The 23,124-nt window shown below is 32.1% G+C and overlaps 2 protein-coding genes and 1 long non-coding RNA gene across 13 annotated transcripts in view; 2 read left to right on the forward strand and 1 right to left on the reverse strand.

Moving 5' to 3' along the window:
* Window positions 1–12,597, forward strand: LOC128249827 (uncharacterized). 5 transcript variants are annotated; one of them, XM_089366168.1, is made up of 6 exons: window positions 1–34; window positions 3,145–3,194; window positions 9,407–9,497; window positions 10,301–10,388; window positions 11,306–11,350; window positions 12,513–12,597. In XM_089366168.1, the coding sequence occupies exons 1-4, from the start codon at window positions 16–18 to the stop codon at window positions 10,336–10,338; spliced, it is 198 nt and encodes a 65-aa protein (XP_089222294.1). In that variant the 5' UTR covers window positions 1–15; the 3' UTR covers window positions 10,339–10,388; window positions 11,306–11,350; window positions 12,513–12,597. The 5 variants fall into 5 exon arrangements, with proteins under 5 accessions (XP_089222294.1, XP_089222295.1, XP_089222292.1 ...); XM_089366169.1 differs by lacking the exon at window positions 1–34 and adding an exon at window positions 1,399–1,426; XM_089366166.1 differs by lacking the exon at window positions 1–34 and having other exon boundaries at window positions 3,009–3,194.
* Window positions 2,609–23,124, reverse strand: part of LOC128249828 (uncharacterized) — a 25,525-nt gene continuing 5,009 nt past the window's right edge. Inside the window, exons 2-3 of the long non-coding RNA XR_008265954.2 lie at window positions 21,691–21,785; window positions 2,609–3,485 (exon numbers count right to left, since the gene is read on the reverse strand). This is a non-coding gene — a long non-coding RNA (uncharacterized LOC128249828). The remainder of the gene's footprint in view (window positions 3,486–21,690; window positions 21,786–23,124) is intronic.
* Window positions 14,811–23,124, forward strand: part of LOC128249758 (uncharacterized) — a 35,308-nt gene continuing 26,994 nt past the window's right edge. For 6 of the 7 annotated variants that reach the window (XM_089366159.1, XM_089366160.1, XM_089366161.1 and 3 more), the window contains exons 1-3: window positions 14,989–15,349; window positions 19,555–19,642; window positions 20,367–20,454. In XM_089366159.1, coding sequence (XP_089222285.1) covers window positions 15,229–15,349; window positions 19,555–19,642; window positions 20,367–20,454 — 297 coding nt within the window. In that variant the 5' untranslated portion in view covers window positions 14,989–15,228. Of the gene's footprint in view, window positions 15,350–19,554; window positions 19,643–20,366; window positions 20,455–20,861; window positions 22,587–23,124 lie in introns of those variants that run through there. The other variant, XM_089366157.1, reaches the window with a different exon arrangement.

Genomic DNA, 23,124 nt, shown 5'->3' on the forward strand with positions numbered 1-23,124 from the left:
TTTCATCTCTGATAGATGTTGTTGAACGTTATTGGTGAGTGATACACATTTGAACAGTTAAACCATACTCTGTTAATATGTCTATCTATCTATCTATCTATCTATCTATCTATCTATCTATCTATCTATCTGTCTGTCTGTCTGTCTGTCTGTCTGTCTATCTAAAAATCTATCTAAAAGTATATTATAGGTACACACGCGGATACATAAGTATACACACACACACACATAAGTACACACACACACACACACACTGAAATTGTTACCACTCATCTAGCATCGACCCGTCGCGGGTGGGACTCTGAACACCTGCTTTCGGTGTATCCCTCGGCATAGAAGTGTTTCTTCAGGCGGTTTCTACAGGTATCTCTTTAAAATCTGCATGATATTATTATACAGAAGTGGCAGATTAAGGTACATATCTCCAAACTCTTAGAAGAACCAAAACAAATAAGAGATTGAAAAAGAAAATACAAAATACAACGAAATCACAGAGCTTATTTTATTGAAATCACCCGAGAAGACACATCTACACCGAGGGATGCAGCTAAACCAGATGTGCAGAGTCTCACCCGCGATGGACTGATGCTAGATAGGTCGAAACAGTTGTAGTGATCAATAAAGATTCTTGCATTTCCCTGTCCCTTCTGTCTCACTAAGAGGGTAAACAATTTTACCAAGGAGGAGATATTCGCTCTTTGCTTTGTACGCTGCATAGGCTACGTGTATAGTCTCTGGTAATATTAACTCTACATTTCAATTTTCTATATATATAAATCATTGTTTTATATATTTTATGATGTGCAGTAACATTAAAAACAGTTGCGTGTGCAAATTTATGGTGATCGATATTTTATTTTTATACGATCAAAATGAGCTATTATTGAAATTATTTATTCCATACTTTGAAGTTTCAAATAACTTGATAAAGCTCGTCATATTTCCAATATATTTATATTAATAACAATGCTCTTTCATGTTGCTATTAACAAAGTTTATGGAAGATATGGCAAGTGCCTTCGCTAAACAAATTCGTTCAGACTCCTATGTAAACAGCACCTCTATGTCGATAGCAATGTATTAGCGAAATGTTTAAAGACACTTCGAATGAAGATTGCGTTTTCTTTATGAATTGACAACTTTTCCCTCGAAGCTAGAGAAAAAAATCTTGACTCTACATTCTCTATTGAAAGTTGCACACTGTTCCACGTTTTCATTTAATGTGAGTCTGACAAATCGTTTTCTTTGTAACGTTTTTAAGAATGTATCACACAGCTTTTACTTTTTCTTCATCTTATTTTAACTTTGCTATTTTCTTGCGGCTTCATTTTTATTTTCACACATTTCCAACCTTTTTCTTTTCGCTTTTGCCTCCTTCAAAATTCGCGTTTTAACGTAAGAGACTTTTACGCTATGCCTCGGAGGGGTAAATACCTTTACGTCTGTATCTTCCTTATTAACATTCTGTTTTCTATTCTTCTTTCCATATTTCTATTAATGATATGTTTATTTCTATCGATATAGCTACGTTTTTTTTTTAGCGATTCCCGAAAATGGAATTTCTTTATTCATTGTTGATTTGCAACTGCCTGGAAAATATTTTCGGAAGTTTTTTTTTTCATAGAATATACAATAAATTCTACATTATGTTTCAACTTTATCCATTCAATTTCCTGGAGTTGAAAAAGAATACTAGCGTTATTTTAGAGACCTCGAACTAATTGACAATCTTAATGTAGCTTTGTAGATTTTAAGTTCCAATCCCAAGGGAGCCAGGTTTGTATCCAATTGGTACAAACGCTTGAGAAAAGACGTGACATTTTAGCAATGCAATTAATGTGATTTACATAGTTGACATTGGAAACAAGAAAGAAGAACGATACCACGATGCGTTTAGTTATATATATATATTTGCGTTCTCAGTTCGTATCACTTCGAGGATAAAATGAATATAAATAGCTTCACATAACTTATTTAACTATGAGTAAGCGCCATAATCTATGCATGTCGTCTTGTACTAATGTAATAAATATTTTTGCTGTAGAAGATACCCACTCTCACTTTCAGTACATGCAATTCTGTGCATCGCAATCTGATTAGATTTGGGAGGATGTGTATATGTTGCTTTCTACTAATATTACATGAAAACAATTTGAAGAATTTTGGTGTGTATCTGTATTACACCAGACAGATCAAAGCAATTAATTCTCAATATATTAAATGAAATGTAACTAATCTCTATCAATCTTCCTCTATGGTCCACCGGTCGATCTGGGTGTCGTTTAAGATTTAATAGTCATCTCAGGACACTATGCAGCAGCATATATAGCTCGATGAACGAATGAAGTTTTGGTCTGCATTCCAATTACCATTCCATTTTAATCATTGCTGATTTATCACTGCATTAATGTGACATAATATAGCCACCTTCGTGCTATGGAATTCAAATTCAAGTGATAAAAACTTTATCATACAACTATATTTATGGAAATTTAATACACGTCTGTATGCAGTTATTTTCCTCTCTCAGAATATTTCGACTCTATCTCCATAGAGGAAAAGATGTTACCAAATTAGAGATTTTGATTACCAACAATAATACTCGAAATAATTATTATTGTGTTTTATTGTCAATACATTTCCACCATACTAATGAACAATATCTATTCATTTTCATTGCACCAGAAATTTAAATACAATGTGATACTTTGGAAATGAATGTAAAATATCTACGAGGTCTGATCAGTAAGTATTCGGACTGTAACAAAGCTAAAGCATGCAGAGTGAAGTTGCTTGGCACATGTTGACCTTGAAGGCTGCTGTGCATGTGCACTAAGGTTTCACGTTATAGCATACTTCCGCTGTTTACAGCAGTGGTTCTAAGTAACGTGTGTTACGTGTGATCGTCGCATTGACTATGACAAAAAGATTGTGTCGAGAACGGTGATAATTTTTGAAAACTTTGCGTAGGCCTTTGGGGAGGTAAGACTAAGCTTTTGGCAAATTTGATGCAGACTCTCTTCTCAGCTTACTGTGTCACAGGCAATGCGACAAGCACACGCTACACACGTTACTTCCAAGCACTGTGTTCAAACTCTCCATTTTCCTTATATTATATTATCAAAATTCTGTTCTCCCCTACAGCCTACAGGACGGATGAAAACATCTATAAAGACAACTGGAACTTGATAAGCGTAAGCACTAATACTATCACACATTAACGAATTGCAGGTATATTAATGGAGAATTAAACCGCTGTTCTGGTGTTCTAATAGTATCATTTTTTTTATAACGTTTCTTACGTTTTGATACTGGCCATACATTTCTGTCTTTAGCCCCTAACTCCTTTCGGATTTTGTAGACGAAGGATCTAGCGACTTTTCAAAATCGTGCTATTTCTAAATTGCTATGTTCAGCCTTTATAACCAGGATGACAGCGTGCCTCTTCATTTCTTGTGTAATCATAGGGTCTGCCATTGATAATTCTGAAATATAGAAAATATTAAGTTGATAATTATGCTGCTATAGTAAAATTAACATATTTCATCAAATACTTTACGCGCCCTGTATATCAATCCTCTTAATGACGAACGACTTTCGTAAGTAAATATACCACCACTTTTATTTCAGTTGCAGTGTAAGCCGGAGTTTTAGTAGTAAACAAAGCCGAGCACCTCTAGTACATGCATATTACATTACGTCATTTGACAGAATTTGAATGTGTATATATGTTTGCATATATAATTACAGCTGTTCTGAAATTTTTCACCTTTTCCAAACAATCCGTGCTATTGCATGAGTAAAGTAAATGAAAAGAAGATTAATTAAGTACAAAAGAAAAGCTGGGATTACACTTCAATCTCAACTGGCTTCACTGTACGTGTGAATGAAGATACAAAGTGTAGCTTCTGCATCCATGCCAATACAACTTAACCGCTTCGGCATTAGAAGGCAATACAAATGTCATTCACTGAAATGTTGTAAATATCGTCACCAATATTATAATACATATTCAAAGCTATCACAAAGCATCGTCACCAATATCATAATATCTATTCAAAGCTATCTCAAAGTATCGTCAGCAATAACATACTATCTATTCAAAACCATCTGAAAAGACTCTACGAAATGCCTTTTCTCTTCGATATTTACATTAAAGTCATCTCAAGTATCATCGACTGCAAGAGGAATCTTAGCTGAAGAATTCGTCTAAATAAGAGGATCGATATGAATAAAACCATGGGATTTTGAACTAAGAAGAGGCCGGTTAATATATACGTATATATCTGATAATTTCCTTTCGGGGTATTTACAGTATTAATTTCGTCTAATAGCAATGCTACTCTAAGTCTGACAATAATAATTTAGCAGACTCTTTTCAGTATAATTAAACTACAAAGAAATGTCAACACTGTCAAGCAAAATCTTCGTTTCAGAGTATTTCGGGAAAAATGAATGTAAGGTAAGGGAATGCCAGTAAACGATAAATTGATAACCAAATTGCATGTTGGGTGATAGCTTTATTTTATTGTGACACACTTAGTACCATTGCTAATACACTTATGGTGTTACTCGTTGAAAACATCTGCCTAAATCTTAAGTTGATTGTGTTATGTTTTCAAAGTAATCATTGAGATATAGAATATCAATTACGCCCGAGGTAAGCTATCTTTCGAATAATATTATAGTTTATATATATATAGTTTAAAAAAAAAATAATATTATAGTTTTTATTTTTTTCGATATATATCATACACGCATACATAGTTTATTGGGGATCTAGGATATATAACACACTGCCTAAATACCTATCTTGAAAAATTAGACGTCTCAGTACCAGAAAAGAGAAAGCTGATTGGAAGACTTCAGATCCAAGGCACAACTGGAACTGAAAAATCTGTAAACCTTTCACGAGGTTTATCATTTGAGTATATATGAGCATGTCTATATATGAACATATATGCATGAGAAGGCATACATAGAACAAAACATGCAAATCTATACGTAAACATACATATATAAAAAAAAACTCTGTTGTTGAGGTTGAAATTCCAGTGAAGGAACATTTGACATCGGTTAGAAACTGGCTCTTTTTCTATTGGCAAGAAATCTTGAAATAAAACTGAATAATGACATACATACATACATACATACATACATACATACATACATAAATGCGATGCTGTTTTACAGTCTGTCGTGTCGACGCCCCGAGGCGAAGAAGTAGGATCTCACAAGACATATAAATAGAGGTAGTCTGGCCGTGGTAAGTGTGTTGAGTAGCAGTTGAGTAGCAGTCGAGTAGCAGTTGTGCAGCAGTTGAGTAGAGATTATCCGAAGGTGCTAGATAGCAGTAGCTTGAGACATAAGACAGTCTGCATAAAAGTTTGCGATACACATAAATGAGATGCTAGAATTTTTGCGAAACTTATGAGCAATGTTGTTGAGTAGATGAGCAAAACATATAGGATACTGCCTATTAATGAAATGAAAGAAAAAAAAACATTCTATTACCATTCATGCTTGTGTAATGGTCCTGTATCATATAGGAGAAAGATTTCTGTTTTTGAAAAAAGTAAAAATGAGTGTGTCTTGTTTTATTACATATTTCCTTCAATTCAAAATTATTTTCCAGTATATTATAGGAATATGAAACAAATTTTATAAGGTAGTACAATGTACTTAATTCGTATATATATATATATAAATATGTGTGTGAGTACGTGTGTGTATATGTGTGTATGTGCGAGTATGTAATGAGGAGAATGAATAAAATGTACAGGCTCTAAACACTTCAGTTGCAGTGGTAACTCAACAGGAATATAAAAGAAACTATCTATTTTCTTTTAGATTATATAATTTATACATAGAAATTCTAACGCAAACAGAAGCCAAACAAAGATTTTAAATATGCTGTAAGCTCTTCAACAACTAACCACAGATATATTTAACTGATAGTCTTCTATGAACTTCCAAAACAAAAGATCAACAAAAGTTTATACCTTGAGGATAAGACAAGTAAATCTCATGTGGAATAGAGATGAATAGAAATACATTTATACAAATGAAAATTTGAAAAGAACGTCACCTATTAAAAAGAATATTTCTTGCCAGATGAACATAAAGCAAAGCAGCATCGAATCAGAAAACGGAAATGGGAAAACGAATTTGAAGGAGAAATCAAAGTCGGTGATATATTTAGAAATCCATTTGATATGAGGACTAAACACGTAGCACCAAGGACACACACACACACACACACACACACACACACACACACACACACACACACACACACACACACACACACACATATATATATATATATATATATATATATATATATACACTCATCTATTAACATGCATATATAAACACACACGCACAAACTCGTATATTTCTATATATGTACACATACACACATATATAAACAAACAAACTAGTATTTGTTTTTATATGCGTCGAAATGTGTATAGAACGATACAAATTAGATGACATATTATTTCGAAAGCAAAGCTGCTGTTAAAACAACAAAAATATTAGGTAAATTACCCTTACAAGGCAGCAATATTTGTCAATAGCTATCCAAGTACTCCAAACCATATCCCACATTTATTAATATATCTTACAAAGAAACCATTTTATAAAATATAGATCTAATGAATAATGAAATACTAATGTAAGCACTAATGCTATAAAACTAGCAAAATGAAATATTTTACTTAAATCACATTAGAGTTTGGTTGATATGAATTCTTGAATAACCGTCTTTATCTTCCCTTTACAAAAGAACAAACAGCACATGAGTATTCACAAATATTGCACATACATATTAAAATATATAAATATATATTACCGCTTCAACTATATATGTTAATGATTTTGAAGTGGTTATACGACGATGTGACCCGCAGCTATAAAATAGCCTTCTTTTATTCTCTCGAGGGCTTCTATGCCCCTTTATTAGACTATGTTTCTTAGTCATTGCTCGGTGATCGCTAGAAGCTTTAAGCTTATATAAAAATACCATTATTATTAGTTACAGGATTGTAAATACAGCGCCGTATAAAAATCTATTCGCATCAAAAGCATATATATATATATATATATATATATATATATATATATATATATATATATATATATATATATATTATTTTGTTTAAAAGAGTTCCAACACTGTCTGTTTTTTATGTTTTATTTATATTCCTGCAGAACCAATGTGGGGTATAGAATATGGAATATACAATATATAATATAAAATAAAATAAAATAAAATAAAAATGGATGGCACCATGAAAGAAAGTATTGAATGTAGATGAAATATTGAGTGTTCAATATAAAGGATCAAATATATAAATATAAATATAAATATATCAAGGCGACTCGAGTTTCAGGGCTATTTCCCTTCGTCATGGCCGGTGTGACAGACTTTGTACTTTTTAAACGTAAAATTATTTTACATCGTGCGATTATGAGTGTAAAATGTTCAGTTATTTTCTAGGATCTTAAACACAAAATAAAGAGAAAAGGTGGTTTATTTCAATTCGCAAAAATATATATCAATAAAATAGACATCTCACATACATCAGCTGATAACGTACCACATCCTCTCCATAAAATAACAATGCAAGCACTATCACTTGTCATACATGAAATTTATATATCGCGTTGTTCAGTTTAAACACGTGTTACACAATGCTTAATTATATATAAGTAAAAGATACGTGTAAGTTGTCACAATATGAAGAGGAGTTGAATTAAAAGCCCCAAACCAAGATGAAATATTCTATATTTATTTTGCTTCTCATTGTTGGTAAGTAGCTATACGATGGTTACGTCTGAATTTTCATCACTATTTTTCAATTGTTGCATGGCATATCGAGGCAGTGACAGTAACAAATAAACTTTTTCCAATCTGTGACTTCTTTTTTATTTCTGGTTTCTATATACACACACACACGTATATATATATATATATATATATATATATATATATATATATATATATATATATATATATATATATATATATATATATACACATAAGAGAGCGCACGCACAAAAATACAAACACAGGCACACACGAGTACACACATACACACACATATATATGTATATATTCATATATATATATATATATATATATATATACATATATATATATATATATATATATATATATATATATATATATATATATATATATATATTAATATATATATATATATATATATATATATATATATATATATATATATATATATATATATATATTCATATATATATATATATATATATATATATATATATATATATATATATATATATATATATATATATGTTTGTGTATATGCATACATGTCTGTCTATCTATATATACATATACGAATATGTGCATATATATATACAAGTACATATATATATATATATTCTGAACTTTACTTTCATTTTATCACAGCTAACCTGTGCAAATACATATTCAAAATGTTAAAGCTTTTAACATTTTTCTAAAAAATTAAGGAATAAATTAATCACAAATTAGAATTCAACGTGTAAAACTACATCAATATATCAAATCTGAAAAAAATTTCAATTTCAAAATTTCAAAATCTGTGACAGCAACAGCAAGATAATCTCTATTTGTCTATCACATTCATTTTTTTGCTTTTGTCATGGTAAACATTTCCCTCTCTCAATACATCTTTAATACACTCTCTCATTCTCCATAAAAGTATATAGCTCAAGCACATTGTACGCTTGTCAGGATGTGTGTATACATGTGTGCAAAGTTTTTCATTAGGGTGACAGGGTGCTTTAAAAAAGTTATGTGAAAGATAATTTATTTTCATAGCATACTGTTCTCATAGTAAATATGCTTTTTCTCACCGCCTCTCTCACGTACTCGCTCGGTGCAGGGTGGGCGATTAAAGATTTCAGTTACTTTTATTTATTTATGTTTGGGCTTTGCTGAAAACCCAACAATTGATCACCGCACCATCATTCCCTAATATGAGTATATGGGGCAAAATATAAAAAAAAAATATCAATACATATAACAAAGAAATCAGAAAGGTATCAGGTGGTCGATATACTAGAAACAACATATAAATTGACCTTAAATCACACACTTATTCCTCTGAAATATATTTTTAAAATTATGAGACACAAATTGCAGATTCCATCATTTTGAAATTCCCTGAAATAAAGTTCTACGCCACAAGAAACATTTTGAAACGTTACCATAATACGCGTAACTTCGCAAAATCAGACATACAACAGCCATATGCATTTCCTCTCTATAATATAAATTGAAACTAAACGGAGTTTATGGTTTTGTTTTGCAGCATAAATTCAGTGTTGTAAAAATAATTTCAGAATTTCAAATACAATTTCAAATTTTCAGATGTTGCGTTGTCAATTCAATGCACTCACGAGGCATCATCGAAGTGTGCGTCAACTTATACAACAATTGATTCAACAGCGAGATTCTGCAAGTATATATGATCATACTGTTACTATTGATGTTACGGTTAGGATTGATATAGTTATTTAATGGCAGATATTTGTGGTTATAAAGCTTTATCGTTTTCAAGATGATCGATATAATTAAATAGAATTCAGTCGATGAAACTGACTATAACTTTTTATCCGTTTACAATTGTGGAAACATTGTATTAGCATGATTTAAACTAAGCTAGTTTGAACAAAGTTTATTGGGCCAATCGAACGGTATTTTTGTTGTTTACTTACAGATGTCTAATAAGAGAAAAGACCCCACAGAATGTGTTAGGCAGTACTCAGTTAAATGTGAATCAAACACGTATTTTTGTATATATTGAAACGAAATTGGCTCAATTTCACAGGGGTTGTTTTACACAACCTGAAAAGTGCAATCCCTGGATAATATATCTGACTGAAATAATGTTATTTCCTGCGGTGTTGCCTATTTGTACTGAACTACGTGATTATCATTTTATTTTTTTTTAAATACCCGAGTATTGCATTTGATCATTCTACTTATGATTCACCCACAGAAAAAGCGAGTTTGAGACCGGAATAGAGAAAATTAGAGGGTAGAATTATAATCAAAGCAAAAACTCTAAATGTATAATATTCAATCATGTTTTTTGAGTTCAAATTACGCTGAGGTCGACTTTGCCTTTCATCCTTTCGGGTTCGATAAATTAAGTTCCAGTTGCGTACTGGGGTCGAGCAAATCGACTGGCCTCCTCCCCCAAAATTTCAGGCCTTGTGCCTAGATCAGAACAGAACATTCAATCATATTTTTATCTTTCAGACAGTACAACAATTTTGCTAAATGTTCCCGAGAATTAGGCAAATATTGTAGAAGATTTTATGACTTTGTGCATTTCCATAAGTGTGTGGTAAGATATTAAATGAATCATATTTGTTTACTTTCTTTAATTTACATTTCCCTTATCAACTTAAATAGAATAATTTCATTGTAGAGAGATAAGAAACTATTAAACGTTCTAAAATACACCTTTGAATGAACAGTCGAGTAAGGAAAGTATAAGTTTATTAGTTTTCTTTTATTTTTTTAAATAGAAAATAATACAAAATCGAACTTGCCGACAATGGCATAACAAAATCAAACATAAATGCAGCTACCATGCTTGCAGTATTTCCTCTAGTAGCATCTGTCCATCTAAAGTATATTACTGGTATGATCTTTTAATCGACAATAGTATAATCGTTTCAAATTTAGGCACACTCACAGCAGTTTTGAGGGGCGGAGGAAGTCGATCGCAACACTCCCAAAACTTGACTTTTATTTATTTTGCCGACACCAAAATGATGAATGCGAATGCAGCAGAATTTGAAATTGCATTCAGAAAATAAGTCATCTTGTCCGGTATTCTAATTGCTTTGCCAGCTTGCTGACAATTAAATGAGCGTAGAATAATGACTTGTATATTGGGCAGAGAACGAGCGAATTTTAATGATCGCTAATATCGTTTTATTTTATTTTAATCTTCAAGGCGTTTCCCATCGTTTTTAAGTGCGCAATGCAATAAGAATGATGGCCAAAATCGGTATTGTCTGTTGGGGGGAGATTTGAATAATTCATAAATTTTCAAAAATACTTTTACTTTGTTACCGAAAGTACAGGAGTCTCTCATTGTGTTTAATGGACGAAATCAATCGGGATCTTGTGGGGCTCATAAAGTTTCAAACAATTTTTCATAGAAAGATCCCTCTATCATTTGCCAAGTTGTATTGGAAAAGTTTCTGATGACGTATTATTCGTTTTCACAACATATCAACACTTTGTTTGCAGGCAGGTACGACGAAGAAACCAAAAGCTTCCAGTACCAGAATTGGGGTAAGCAATATGTTTCTACTGATGCTGAGACATCCATATATTATTACGATTATGTAAATTTGAGAGATATGTTTTGTACTTCATAGTAATACCGGCGAAATGTTTGTCTAATAACCGCATTTGAAGTACTATGTTAAGCCTTTGGAATAAGACTACAATTAAACTCAATTGACGATAAAACAAACAGCCTACCTTCCATGCCAAACCCGATAACTTTTATTAGTATGCATTACAGCATACTTTGATTCCTATTATTCTTACCGTCAGCCAAATTAAGGTGCTGATACAGTGTGCATTACATGATTTCTCTCTCGTATTAATATGAAATTGCAATGCACTAAGGGGAATATTAGAGCGATTTACAGTGACTTTGATGCGATAGATATGTAATACATATCACTATTCCTTGAAATATAAAATCTACTCTATCGCGTTAAGAGAATGCTGCCTTATAAATGAAGTTCTCTAAACTGGTGTTGTTACATCAATACGATAGAAAGTTTAACATGCATTACATATAGCATATCGCAGTAATACATATATCCTACAATAATTATAACACACTGGTAATAGTATAAAAGAAAAGGAATAACGTATCAGTGTCATCACTAGATTTTTGTAGCTAAATTTAAAAGCATCCACGTAACAACCAGCGTCTTCTCAATAAGAAAGCTGGTCTTGAAAACACTTGGTTCAGGGTGAAATCTCATAATCTCGTACGTGGCAAATTACGCAAATCACACACAATACAAGCTTGGACCGACCAAAGCCTCGTGAGCGAATTTTTTAGACAGACACTGAGTGAAATCCAGTCGTGCCTACCACCACATTGTAACAATTGTTCGATTGTTTATGTCCCCGTCAATAAGTGGTTCAGGAGAGAGAATCAACACATAAGTACTAATCGCAAATTTGAGCATTAAAAGTGACGTGTTGGAGTAAACGTTTTCATGTTGGTAGTCTTGTATAGCTGCAGTTTAATGATTGAAATAAGTAAAACATAGAAATGTATAATGAGATGTCGTTCGTTGATTTGCTAATACCATTTCTAATTGTGAAGCAATGAAATTACTAACAAAAAGAAAACAACTTCTTTCTATCTTTCTTTATATTAAAAGTTCGTCAATATATATATATAAAATATTTTTTCTGCTCTTTACAGGGGAAGATCGAATCAGTATTCGTCACTGCGGTTGTATCTCTAATACTCATACAAATATAAATAAATATTATGTAAATACAGCATATATTTGTATTGTTGTGAAACTATTTCCAACCACCAGTTCCGAAAATATCAAATACTTGTATTACAAAAAGTCAGCTTCAGTTTGGATACTCAGTAACAGTTGCATAACGTTATAAAAAGTATGAAATGCATGGTACCTTTAGAGTAAAATCTGAGCATTCATCGATTTGTTTCCATATCGAAGTTTTTAAGTTTCAATATATATATATATTGTTGTACGCATGTATATATATATATATATATATATATATATATATATATATATTCATTTAAAATACAGAGATACCTGTAATAGGACATCTAACCCGCTAGAAATAGCAGCAAGACTACATACCACAAAAAGTAGTGATAATTTCGAAAGGGAATGAAAAATAAAAACATTTACCGATCTATATTCTGTACCATGGTTTCAAGTCAATTTTAGTAAGATAAAAATTATATATCTCACAAAAGGTCGGACTATCCTCAGCAGAATGACCAGACAACATTCGAGATATGAGTCAAATAGCATGGTTCATATTCGAATATCTAATTTTCCAAAATTACCGCGTATTTGCGGTTTACCTAATTCGGCAGTAAATACACAAATGCCGATTATTAAATCAGAAATTAACCAAAAAAATTTTTTTATCATTATTAATAAAATACAGGGTAGCAAAGAAAATTTTTGAAATTTTATTTTACCACCAGTGGTCTAGCGAGGGTAAAAAAACAGTCAATAGACTATGTATTATTCATTTAAAATACAGAGATGCCTGTAATAGGACATCTAACTCATATCTCGAATGTTGTCTGGTAATTCTGCTGAGGATAGTCCGACCTTTTGTGAGATATATAATTTTTATCTTACTAAAATTGACTTGAAACCATGGTACAGAATATAGATCGGTAAATGTTTTTATTTTTCATTCCCTTTCAAAATTATCCCTACTTTTTGTGGTATGTAGTCTTGCTGCTATTTCTAGCGGGTTAGATGTCCTATTACAGGCATCTCTGTATTTTAAATGAATGATACATAGTCTATTGACTGGTGGTAAAATAAAATTTCTAAAATTTTCTTTGCTACCCTGTATTTTATTAATAATGATAAAAATTTATATATATATATATATATATATATATATATATATATATATATATATATATATATATATATATATATATATATATATATATTCTTGTGTGTGGGTGGGGTGAGACGTTCTCTATTAATGTCTTAGTAATTAACAAACTCAGTTGCTTCAATTCAAGAGGTTGCACGAAGCAAAGAAAATTTTAGAAAATAAATAAATAAGTAAATGAGTAGAAGTGGAAGCGGTGAGTGTGTTAATAAACCATTAAAACAGAATGACCCTTTCCAAACACAGCAATATATGCTTCAACACACGAATTCACATAAAGAATCATGCAAACCAAAGGCAAAAACTAGATACACACACACACACACACACACACACACATATATTTATATATACGTTCATACAAAGTGCACGCACACCAGCACACTTATATAGTCATGAATGCATGCATGTGAATATATATATATATATATATATATATATATATATATATATATATATATATATATATATATATATGTCCTAATTTTGAAACATTACAATCGTCTGGATTTTCTTATATGGTTGAAACTAGCTCAGAAAAAAAAACGCTTAATTTGTCGGACGAAATAGATACTATTTGAGGTGAATAATTCTAACGTGCTTTATGTAAATCGCCTTCCAACGATTTGAGCCAGTAGATCTATTCAAATCGTCGACTTAAATTTAATCAAAACTCCTTTCAAATTTGGGAAGAGAATTAGATACTCGTAAATACTTGAATGAGTCTGACGGACTGCTAAATTAAGTGAACGGGCATAAAAATATAAATATAAGACAGTCCAGCTAAAATACACCTTTATTCTCGCATGCACTCCCTTCATAAGCCCAGAAACTATGCTCGTTCCATAACGATTTTGTGCTATGGATTTTTCGTCACAGATGAATTCATTAAAAAATATGTTTGTGACACCACCTTCGAAAGGCAAATGCACAGCAGCTACCATATATATTATGGTGAAAGTTGTGAACCCCCACGTATCTACACAGTGCGCCGCCTGTAGGCTTTCCAGAAGAATTTCTAGCTCTTTAACCGTTCTCAATGTGAAATATGGAAGAAAAGTAAGCCCGGAGAGACGTCACGTTAACTAACATGCAGTCAGCAACATGTTGATATTGAGGTGTATGAATCGCCAACAAAACTTTGGAATCCGAGAATGTATTAGTATTTTACAGACAAGTAATTAAATTTCGAATGAAGTATAGCTGTGAAAAGAGCAGAGAAAGATTGTATATTTACTCTTGTATATTTACTCTTACAAGAGTGAAATATGTTGCCAGCAGGCGTCTATGAGGATTGAAAGGCCGACACCTACCCCACCTCCTCCGATACCTGATAGCCGCTCGAAACTTTTGAAGCTTAGAAATTTACAGGCAAAATGAAGACAGTTACTGTTTACTTTTAAACAATTTATCAAACTCATGTAATAATATAAACAGTTTTCTCTAAATCGTTAAATACTTACAAAGGAACGTCATAATGCAATTTGTTTAGCTTTGCACCGTTCAAACACATGTTACATCATAATTATAAAAGAAATTGCCACGTTATATCGTCAGAAATTGAGCAGGCATTGAGTCCAACACGAAAATACGTAATGAAATATTCCATATTTATATTCTTCGTTCTTTTCCGTAAGTAGCGAAATGATAAATATTTCTGAATTTTGATATCTAGTTGCGAATGTTACATACATATACATATACATATACATATACATATACATATACATATACATACATACATACATACATACATACATACATATATATATATATATATATATATATATATATATATATATAGATATGTATATTCATTTATAGTAGAATAATAAATAGAAATGTTTTGGTACATTATTATATATTTGAAAAAATGAATAGAAATGGCTTTCTGATAACTTTTCCACCTTAATAATTACTTGTTTATAAGTGCGCCAAAAATTTGTCTTTTCAAAATTTTCTTTCCCCAAAAACCTAAGTCTTGCAATGTTCGTGATCGTTTTAACTTTGTTAAGTAACCGATTAGTACAGATCCAACAATTCACTGTGGTATTGACGACATAAATTTGTAGCACCTCAGTACAGAATGACTTCGTGCCCCACAGTTCTGATATTTAACTCTGTTACTGCAAGATTTTCGAAAATAATCTACATATATAATCTCGGTTTCTAATCGATAATGTTTTGAATCTGTTGGATGCATTACGGTCTCCTTATGTTGACAGGAAGTCTAGAAAGTTTATCATGTTCATCTGCGATACAGCCGAATCATTTCAGCAAGAATCTTTCCATTCCATTCATACTTGATGTACATAAGATTCAACCGTATTAGAAATGTTTACAGTTTCTAAATGACGTAGTTAGATGTCTCTTACGTAAGATCAGGTACACATGACATTCATATAACTGGGAAAATACAATCTAAGAACATTTGAGGGCCAATCCAGACGAATTCTGGGTATATCCCTAATAAAGATGTATATATATATATATATATATATATATATATATATACAAGTGTGTCAGGGAGTTATGCTTCAATAATGTTTTTCCATGCCTAACCAAGCCTAGTTATATTTCAAATAATATATAACGAATTAAATTCAAGAAATAACTTTTCTCCGAGAACAAACACGTAAATCGCAGCTCAAATGTGCTGTCGAGGAAGAAAGATGCAGCTTTTTCATCTCTTAGAATACCTTTTGACTCTTTCATTGATCAACTCACGTTTGCCTTGGAAGGGCCCCCCAACATCAATGAAAAATACTATGCCAAATTCTTGAGGCAATTACGAAAGACGATCACGAATAAACACTGAGGATATGTGACGAAAGTGGTGTGATGTCTTTAGGATAATGCTCCAGCATACAAATCTTTGGTTTCATTGGCTGCTGTGCGTGAATGTTGATTTGGACTGGTTGGTCATGTTCGCCCATTCTACTGAATAGGCTCCATCTGGGTATCAACTGTACCCCATCAAGAAAGATCAAATGGTTAGGAACCAGTACCGAAATGGTAATGACACCATATCGGCTATTGATGAATTTTTAATCAATAGAAACAAAGGTTCTTCACATACACACACACGAACATCACATACATATATACACACACTCATATCCCCATAGACACACAGACATACAGACACACAGACATACAGACACACAGACTACACACGCATATACATATATATATATATATATATATATATATATATATATATATATATATATATATATATATATATATATATATATATATATATAATTCTTGATACTAATAATATTCGGTTTGAAACGCGATTTATGCTCAGCATGGGCTGCAACTGAAAATGCAGGTATGCTACTTTTGCCTGGTGGAGATTTCCTATTTTCTTTGCTCCAATGTTGCCGGTAGAAGCCTAAACAATAAAGGTATAAGTAGTCAAACCACTGCCAACTGTTAAAATTGTGACTTATATATATCTAAACATCGGCAAAATTTGAGGAGAGAAATACTACAAGAGTTTTAGATCAAAATTTGGCAATAAATCATTAGTTGACGAATGTTAATAACGGTTGTGGTATATTTTGATAACTCTTCCGCTACAGCTATATGTTGAGTGTATATTACTGATATTAGATTATAGCAAAACTGCTCATCATTTGTGAATACATTGCTTTCCAACAACTTCCTTAAAAGCATATATACACCACCTAGGATATAAAAGTGTGGACGAGATATTTGAAAAAACATCGTTAACATGGAAAATTTGTTGACCTGCGTAGCATGGTTGCAACAGCAGCGGTAGTAGCAGCAGCAGCAGCAGCAGGCAGCTGTCCCAGTAACAACAACAGCAGCAACAGTTGCTGGAATCAATGTTGAAGACGTCTGAAAGTTGTTCAACCCGTATACCATGGCGATCTCAATTAGAGATTTCGTTTATATTTCATATAAATGCATATATTACTTTATCTGCATATCTTGGCAGATGTGAAGAAATCTTCAAAGAAGAATGTTTGAAACTGCACTGACGAGAAAAAAGTGCGACTATTCTGAATGGGCGGGACGAACAGTTAATATGAAGAAAAATATAACAAAATCCTTGTATAAGCTGATTTTCCTAAAGCGTTAAGCAAATGTTTAATACCATATAATTACCCGTTACCAATTTCGGACGAAATGTTCGCGAAGTTCAATGGAGAAAAACTTTTTCAGAGTTGGACCTATCTGAAGAATACATGTACCTACAAGCTGATGTACCTACAAGCTGATGTACCTACAAGCTGATGTACCTACAAGCTGATGGGGAATGTTCAGCGTTCCTAGCAATAGATAATCTTAAAAGACGAGTGCAAGGACGAGTGCAAGGACGAGTGCAATAAATAATATGCCCTCCATGAAACATTACAACGTTACAAGCATGTTTGTGGCTCGAAAGGTCTGCGGTACATATACCGAATATGCATGATTTGAGAGCATCCCTGAATAACTTATGAAAAGGAGACGTTAAGGCAAATGCCGATAAGGTTTACAAGAAATTAAAAATCTCTTAACGTCGGAATTGTTGTTATAACATTTAAACCTGAATTTAGAAATGGCATCAGACGCTAGTGAAATTCTTATTAAAGATGTGATTTTCCATATATATGAAAGCTGTAGATCATGCGCCGCATTCCTTATCGCTGGCTGACTAAAGTTACGGTCATGTAGATAAAGAAGCATTAACCATCATATTTGCGGTAAAGAAATTCCATGAATTCATACATGGAAGAAGATAACGTTTGTAGACAGGCCACCGCCTATTACTGTCGAGTTATGGATGAAAAAAGGATATTCCCACTCATACAACAAACAGAGTGCAACGCAGGAGGATGATCCTACCGAGGCATGATCCTACCGAGGCATGATCCTACCGAGGCATGATCCTACCGAGGCATGATTTCAAGATGGGGTATTTACCATTAAAAAATTGGGACATGTAGATGGTTTGTTGAGGTTCATAACAAAATACATTGAACCACTAGAAGACACACTAGCGGCGGTGTTAAGAGTAGAAAATGAACTAAAAAGAATATTATGCAACCTTGTGCATGAATTGCTTGTCACGTTGGAGGAAATAACAACTAAGTCAGAGTCGGACGAGTCTATCATGAAAATGAAGGAAAATAGTGAAATAAAAAAAAAAAATTAATAATAAAACAGCTCGGTAAAATGATGTACATGACGAAATATTCGAAATAGGAACATAAACGACACATGAGTCAGCTGAAGGTTTGCTGAGGAAAGTGTTTCTAGGAAAGAAATACCCATGAAAGTTCTCTACGATATTTTTGATGCGGCGATTCCGCAATAAATCATTGAACCTAGGTATAACAGTACAAGAAAAAGAAAACATACGGAATCTTTGGATGTAGTTCCAAAACGAAAAAATATTAAGCTTCCGAGGGAAGTAAATCTCTAAAAGGGAGATGTGTAAAAAAAATCCTCATCCAACGGAAGTTAATCTCAAAATGGTAGATGTAGTGATAGATAGCAACACCTCTATGATTAAAAGGGAAACTCGTTGAACTCTTATAAATTGAACTCTTATAAGTCTCATTGAGACTGGAAGAAGGCGTTGGTGTCTCGCGTGTTGGTAGAAAGAAGTTACTTCTGTGAATACATGCCCCCCCCCACTGCTTCGATAAAATCCTATGTCCGCAATCGAGGATAGAAAAATAGTGAAAACGAAAAATTTGTCGCTGTTTTTCTTACGTATCTTAATAACACTTAATGTCAAGATATAGATACCAATAAAACTCTTATTCACATCTATACAGATTTATGAGAGTATCATGTAATTCGAAATATTTTAGGTGTTGCAGTGTCAGTTGATTGCATTGCTGAAGCGAGACATAGTTGTCCTCGATTTGCACACCCTGAAAAGACCGAAGTATTTTGCAGGTATATATGATGTTATTGTTAGTATCTATGTTAATATTAATATATATATATATATATATATATATATATATATATATATATATATATATATATATATATATGTGTGTGTGTGTGTGTGTGTGTGTGTGTGTGTGTGTGTGTGTGTGTGTGTGAATACATTTAATTATTGATATATGTTTACTTTTAGTAAACCTTTATTGAAACGTCTGATCTATTTACACAAGTGCAAGGCGTTATAACTTTATATATCATTTGGCTAATGTATTAAAGTACCTCCATTTATAATAGTACGAAAACTGTCGTGTTGGCAGTATGGTAGTAGACTGTCAATATCTTCCATCTAATTAGAGAAAAGATCATACAAATTGTGTTAGGCAATACTCATGTCAATATGAAATATACAGATATATTTTTGTTAATTTTTAATTGAAAGTATTTTTAATTTACTATTGTTCTTTACAATTCTTCGAAGACGTAAACAGTGGATGATATTAAACCTGATGTGATAGTGCTCTTTCCTGCGATGTGTATTGACAGAACAACGCAAACGAGTTGTTATGTTTTTTCGTTTTTGTTTTTAATCTGAGTATTGCTCTTCGTTTTTTGTATGATCCCCTCAAAAGCTAATTTCAATCCAGAATATATTTGAAACTGGAACATAAGATACTTAACCTACAAAAAAGTACATGAATGTATAATTTTCAATAACATTTTCATCTTCTAGGAGATACCAGCTCTTATGGGAATGCTTCCATAATATTGACCCATATTGTATGGAAGATTTCAGATTCATGTATACTCATAAGTGTGTGGTAAGTAGCTCGATTACTGTAGTCTTCATTGCCAAAACAATGAACGATATTGTTTAGTTTGTATTTAATCCAGTTATTCCTAACGCTATGAGTCACGTATAAGCAATCGATTGAATAATAATTGTTTTATTGTAACGATATAAACAATCATATATTTTTCCTAAAACTGATCCTTGATGGAACAATCGAGCAAGGAAAGAAAGAATATGTTACTTAGCTTCGTTTTATTTTCTCGTTAAAAACTAAATAATGTGGCTCAGGACTTATCGCTGTGACAAACGTATCGAACGGTCATAATTGCAGTATTTTTGATAGCCTCAACTATCCATGGTGTGTGTTTTGTAAGATATATTATTCATTTGAAACTAAGTCTCCGCAGCAAATTAAATAAAAACATTTTCTTTCAGAATCCAAACAATGGGTCAAACATGATTAAAAGCTCTGGCAGCACTGTTGGAATAAGCACTGCGTTTCTACTGCCACTGAGTCTTCAATATATGACTACAGATGCAACAAATGAAGGATATACCGTTGAAACATTTCTATAATAATCACAGCTGTTATTTTGCTATATATTGAACATTTTCAATGAAATTAAAATAGGTGTACCAAAAAAAAACAAAACAAAAAAACATACTACAAATCATCTACGACATAAAAAAGACATTTGCAGTAGCAGCACAGTGTAATTTCATTACACTTGAATGTGGGATTACCATGATATTATATATTACCATGGAATATATTAGAAGTATTTACAGTGACAAACATGTAATATATACATGCAATATATACTCAATATATGTTGCAACGTATTTGGAGCATCGTACACTCTACAGTAGTAGATTAAGGGGGTGTTTTAAGGCAACAAATATAGAAAATTGAATAAAGATTTTGTTGCAGTTGCAATAATGTTATTGGTAGGTTAACTTGCATTATACATAGAATATAGCAGTATGCATTTGAATTACAATTACGATTAGAACGTGGAGCTAGATTCATACTACATATACGGTAGCATTATTCCATGCCGTAATATTTTGAATGTATTTCAATGACTTGTGTATCCTTTTAAGAAGAACTATATAACAGATGGTTTACATTTACGTCGCTAATAAAAAGTGTTATCAATGAAATGTTCAATGACAATACTGATTATTATGCGAAATCATTCGAAGAGATACGTTTTAAGAATAATATTAGGTACATGTCTTCAAAAAACGGAAATAAAATTACTTGATATTTTTAATTAATGCCAATGAATCCACATGGGGCCAGAGAAATTTCCTACAAGACAAGGTTGTATTTCCATCGAAATTCGTTTTGGTATCCTAAAAATAGAACAGCAACAAGTCTCGTTACAGATGTCTGGGAGTTGAAAGAAACTGAAACAAATAAAATTAAATGTTTGTGTATATATATATAAAGAGAATAGTAAATAGAGAGGTAGTGGCTGATATTTATTAATTTACATATTGATAATAATTTCTTCCTAGAGGTTCTTACGTTTATGCTCGATGGAATTTTGACAAATGTTTATCAGTAAAAACATTTTCATCTCTCGAATTCAATAGAGAATTCTTCATTTTCATAATATTTTAACATTCTTCCTAGCATAAAAAAATATCCTGTTGCTGAGCCTATAAGAAGGACCTGAAAAGATAGTCTTCCAAGACATCTTGTAATCTATGTTGTCACTTCTCAGTTCCCAAAACGTTTTTGATAGTCCGGTACTATCTTCTTTTCTAGGGTCGTTAAAAGATGATTTATGATTATTTAATCGCAATTTAAATACGATTTGTGTACGACCAATGTAATTGAAAGGACTAATAGATTAAGAATGAACAACAATTCTTTACAAGCTATGTCCCCAACTAAATTTATACACTTCTTAGAAGTATAGTATACTCTTAGCAACATTAGTAGCAACGTTGACACTTTCTATCTTCTTGCTCTATTAGAGCATTTCAGTAAAATTATATTAATATGTCAATCTGATTAAAAATTCTATTTATTTATTTATGCAGCTGTGAATAGACCTGCATGTAAATTGATGTAATGATAGCATTTTCAGTTAAATGGAGCCTCTTGAAACGGTCGTACTGCATCTTCTCTTGATATCCTGTTGTTTATTTTAATTTTTTACACCTTAGTTTGACTTGTAGGGATAACACCGCACACATCTATGATATAAATTGAAGTTAGCCGACCGTTGTATTCTTTCTTGTAGATATATATATATATATATGTACAATGTTCATGTGTTAAGGGAAAATGTGTTTGTGACGCATTTCACTTAAGAAAGGCAAATTCATAGCAGTTACCATATATCTTATGGTGAAAGTTTAAAAACTTCCCGTATCTACACACTGCGACGCTTGTAGGCTTCCCAGAAGACTTTCTAGCTCCTTAACCGTTCTCAATGTAAAATATGGAAGAAAAGTAAGTCCGGACAGACTTAAAGCTGTCACTTTAACTAACATGCAGGCAGTAAAATGGACCTAGTTGAGCCATTAGAGTGCCATCTCAGATGATATTCTGGCGTATTAATCGTCAAGAAAAATTTGGAATCGAACCCCAGAATGTATTAGTATTTTACAGACAAGTAATTAAATGCCAAACGAAGTATAGCTGTGAAAAAAGCAGAGAAAGATTGTATAGTTACTTTTA

The sequence above is a fragment of the Octopus bimaculoides genome, chromosome 18, assembly GCF_046866305.1.
Source record: "Octopus bimaculoides isolate indiv1 chromosome 18, ASM4686630v1, whole genome shotgun sequence".
Lineage (NCBI taxonomy): Eukaryota > Metazoa > Mollusca > Cephalopoda > Octopoda > Octopodidae > Octopus > Octopus bimaculoides.

What these genes read in the sequence shown, in the direction of transcription:
- LOC128249827 (XM_052974370.1), top strand. Translation starts at nt 7,780, where the DNA reads ATGAAATATTCTATATTTATTTTGCTTCTCATTGTTG. An exon ending in TATTTTGCTTCTCATTGTTG is followed by an intron (nt 7,817 to 9,406) that starts GTAAGTAGCTAT and finishes TCAAATTTTCAG; the next exon opens with ATGTTGCGTTGTCAATTCAA. An exon ending in CTTCCAGTACCAGAATTGGG is followed by an intron (nt 11,351 to 12,512) that starts GTAAGCAATATG and finishes TGCTCTTTACAG; the next exon opens with GGGAAGATCGAATCAGTATT.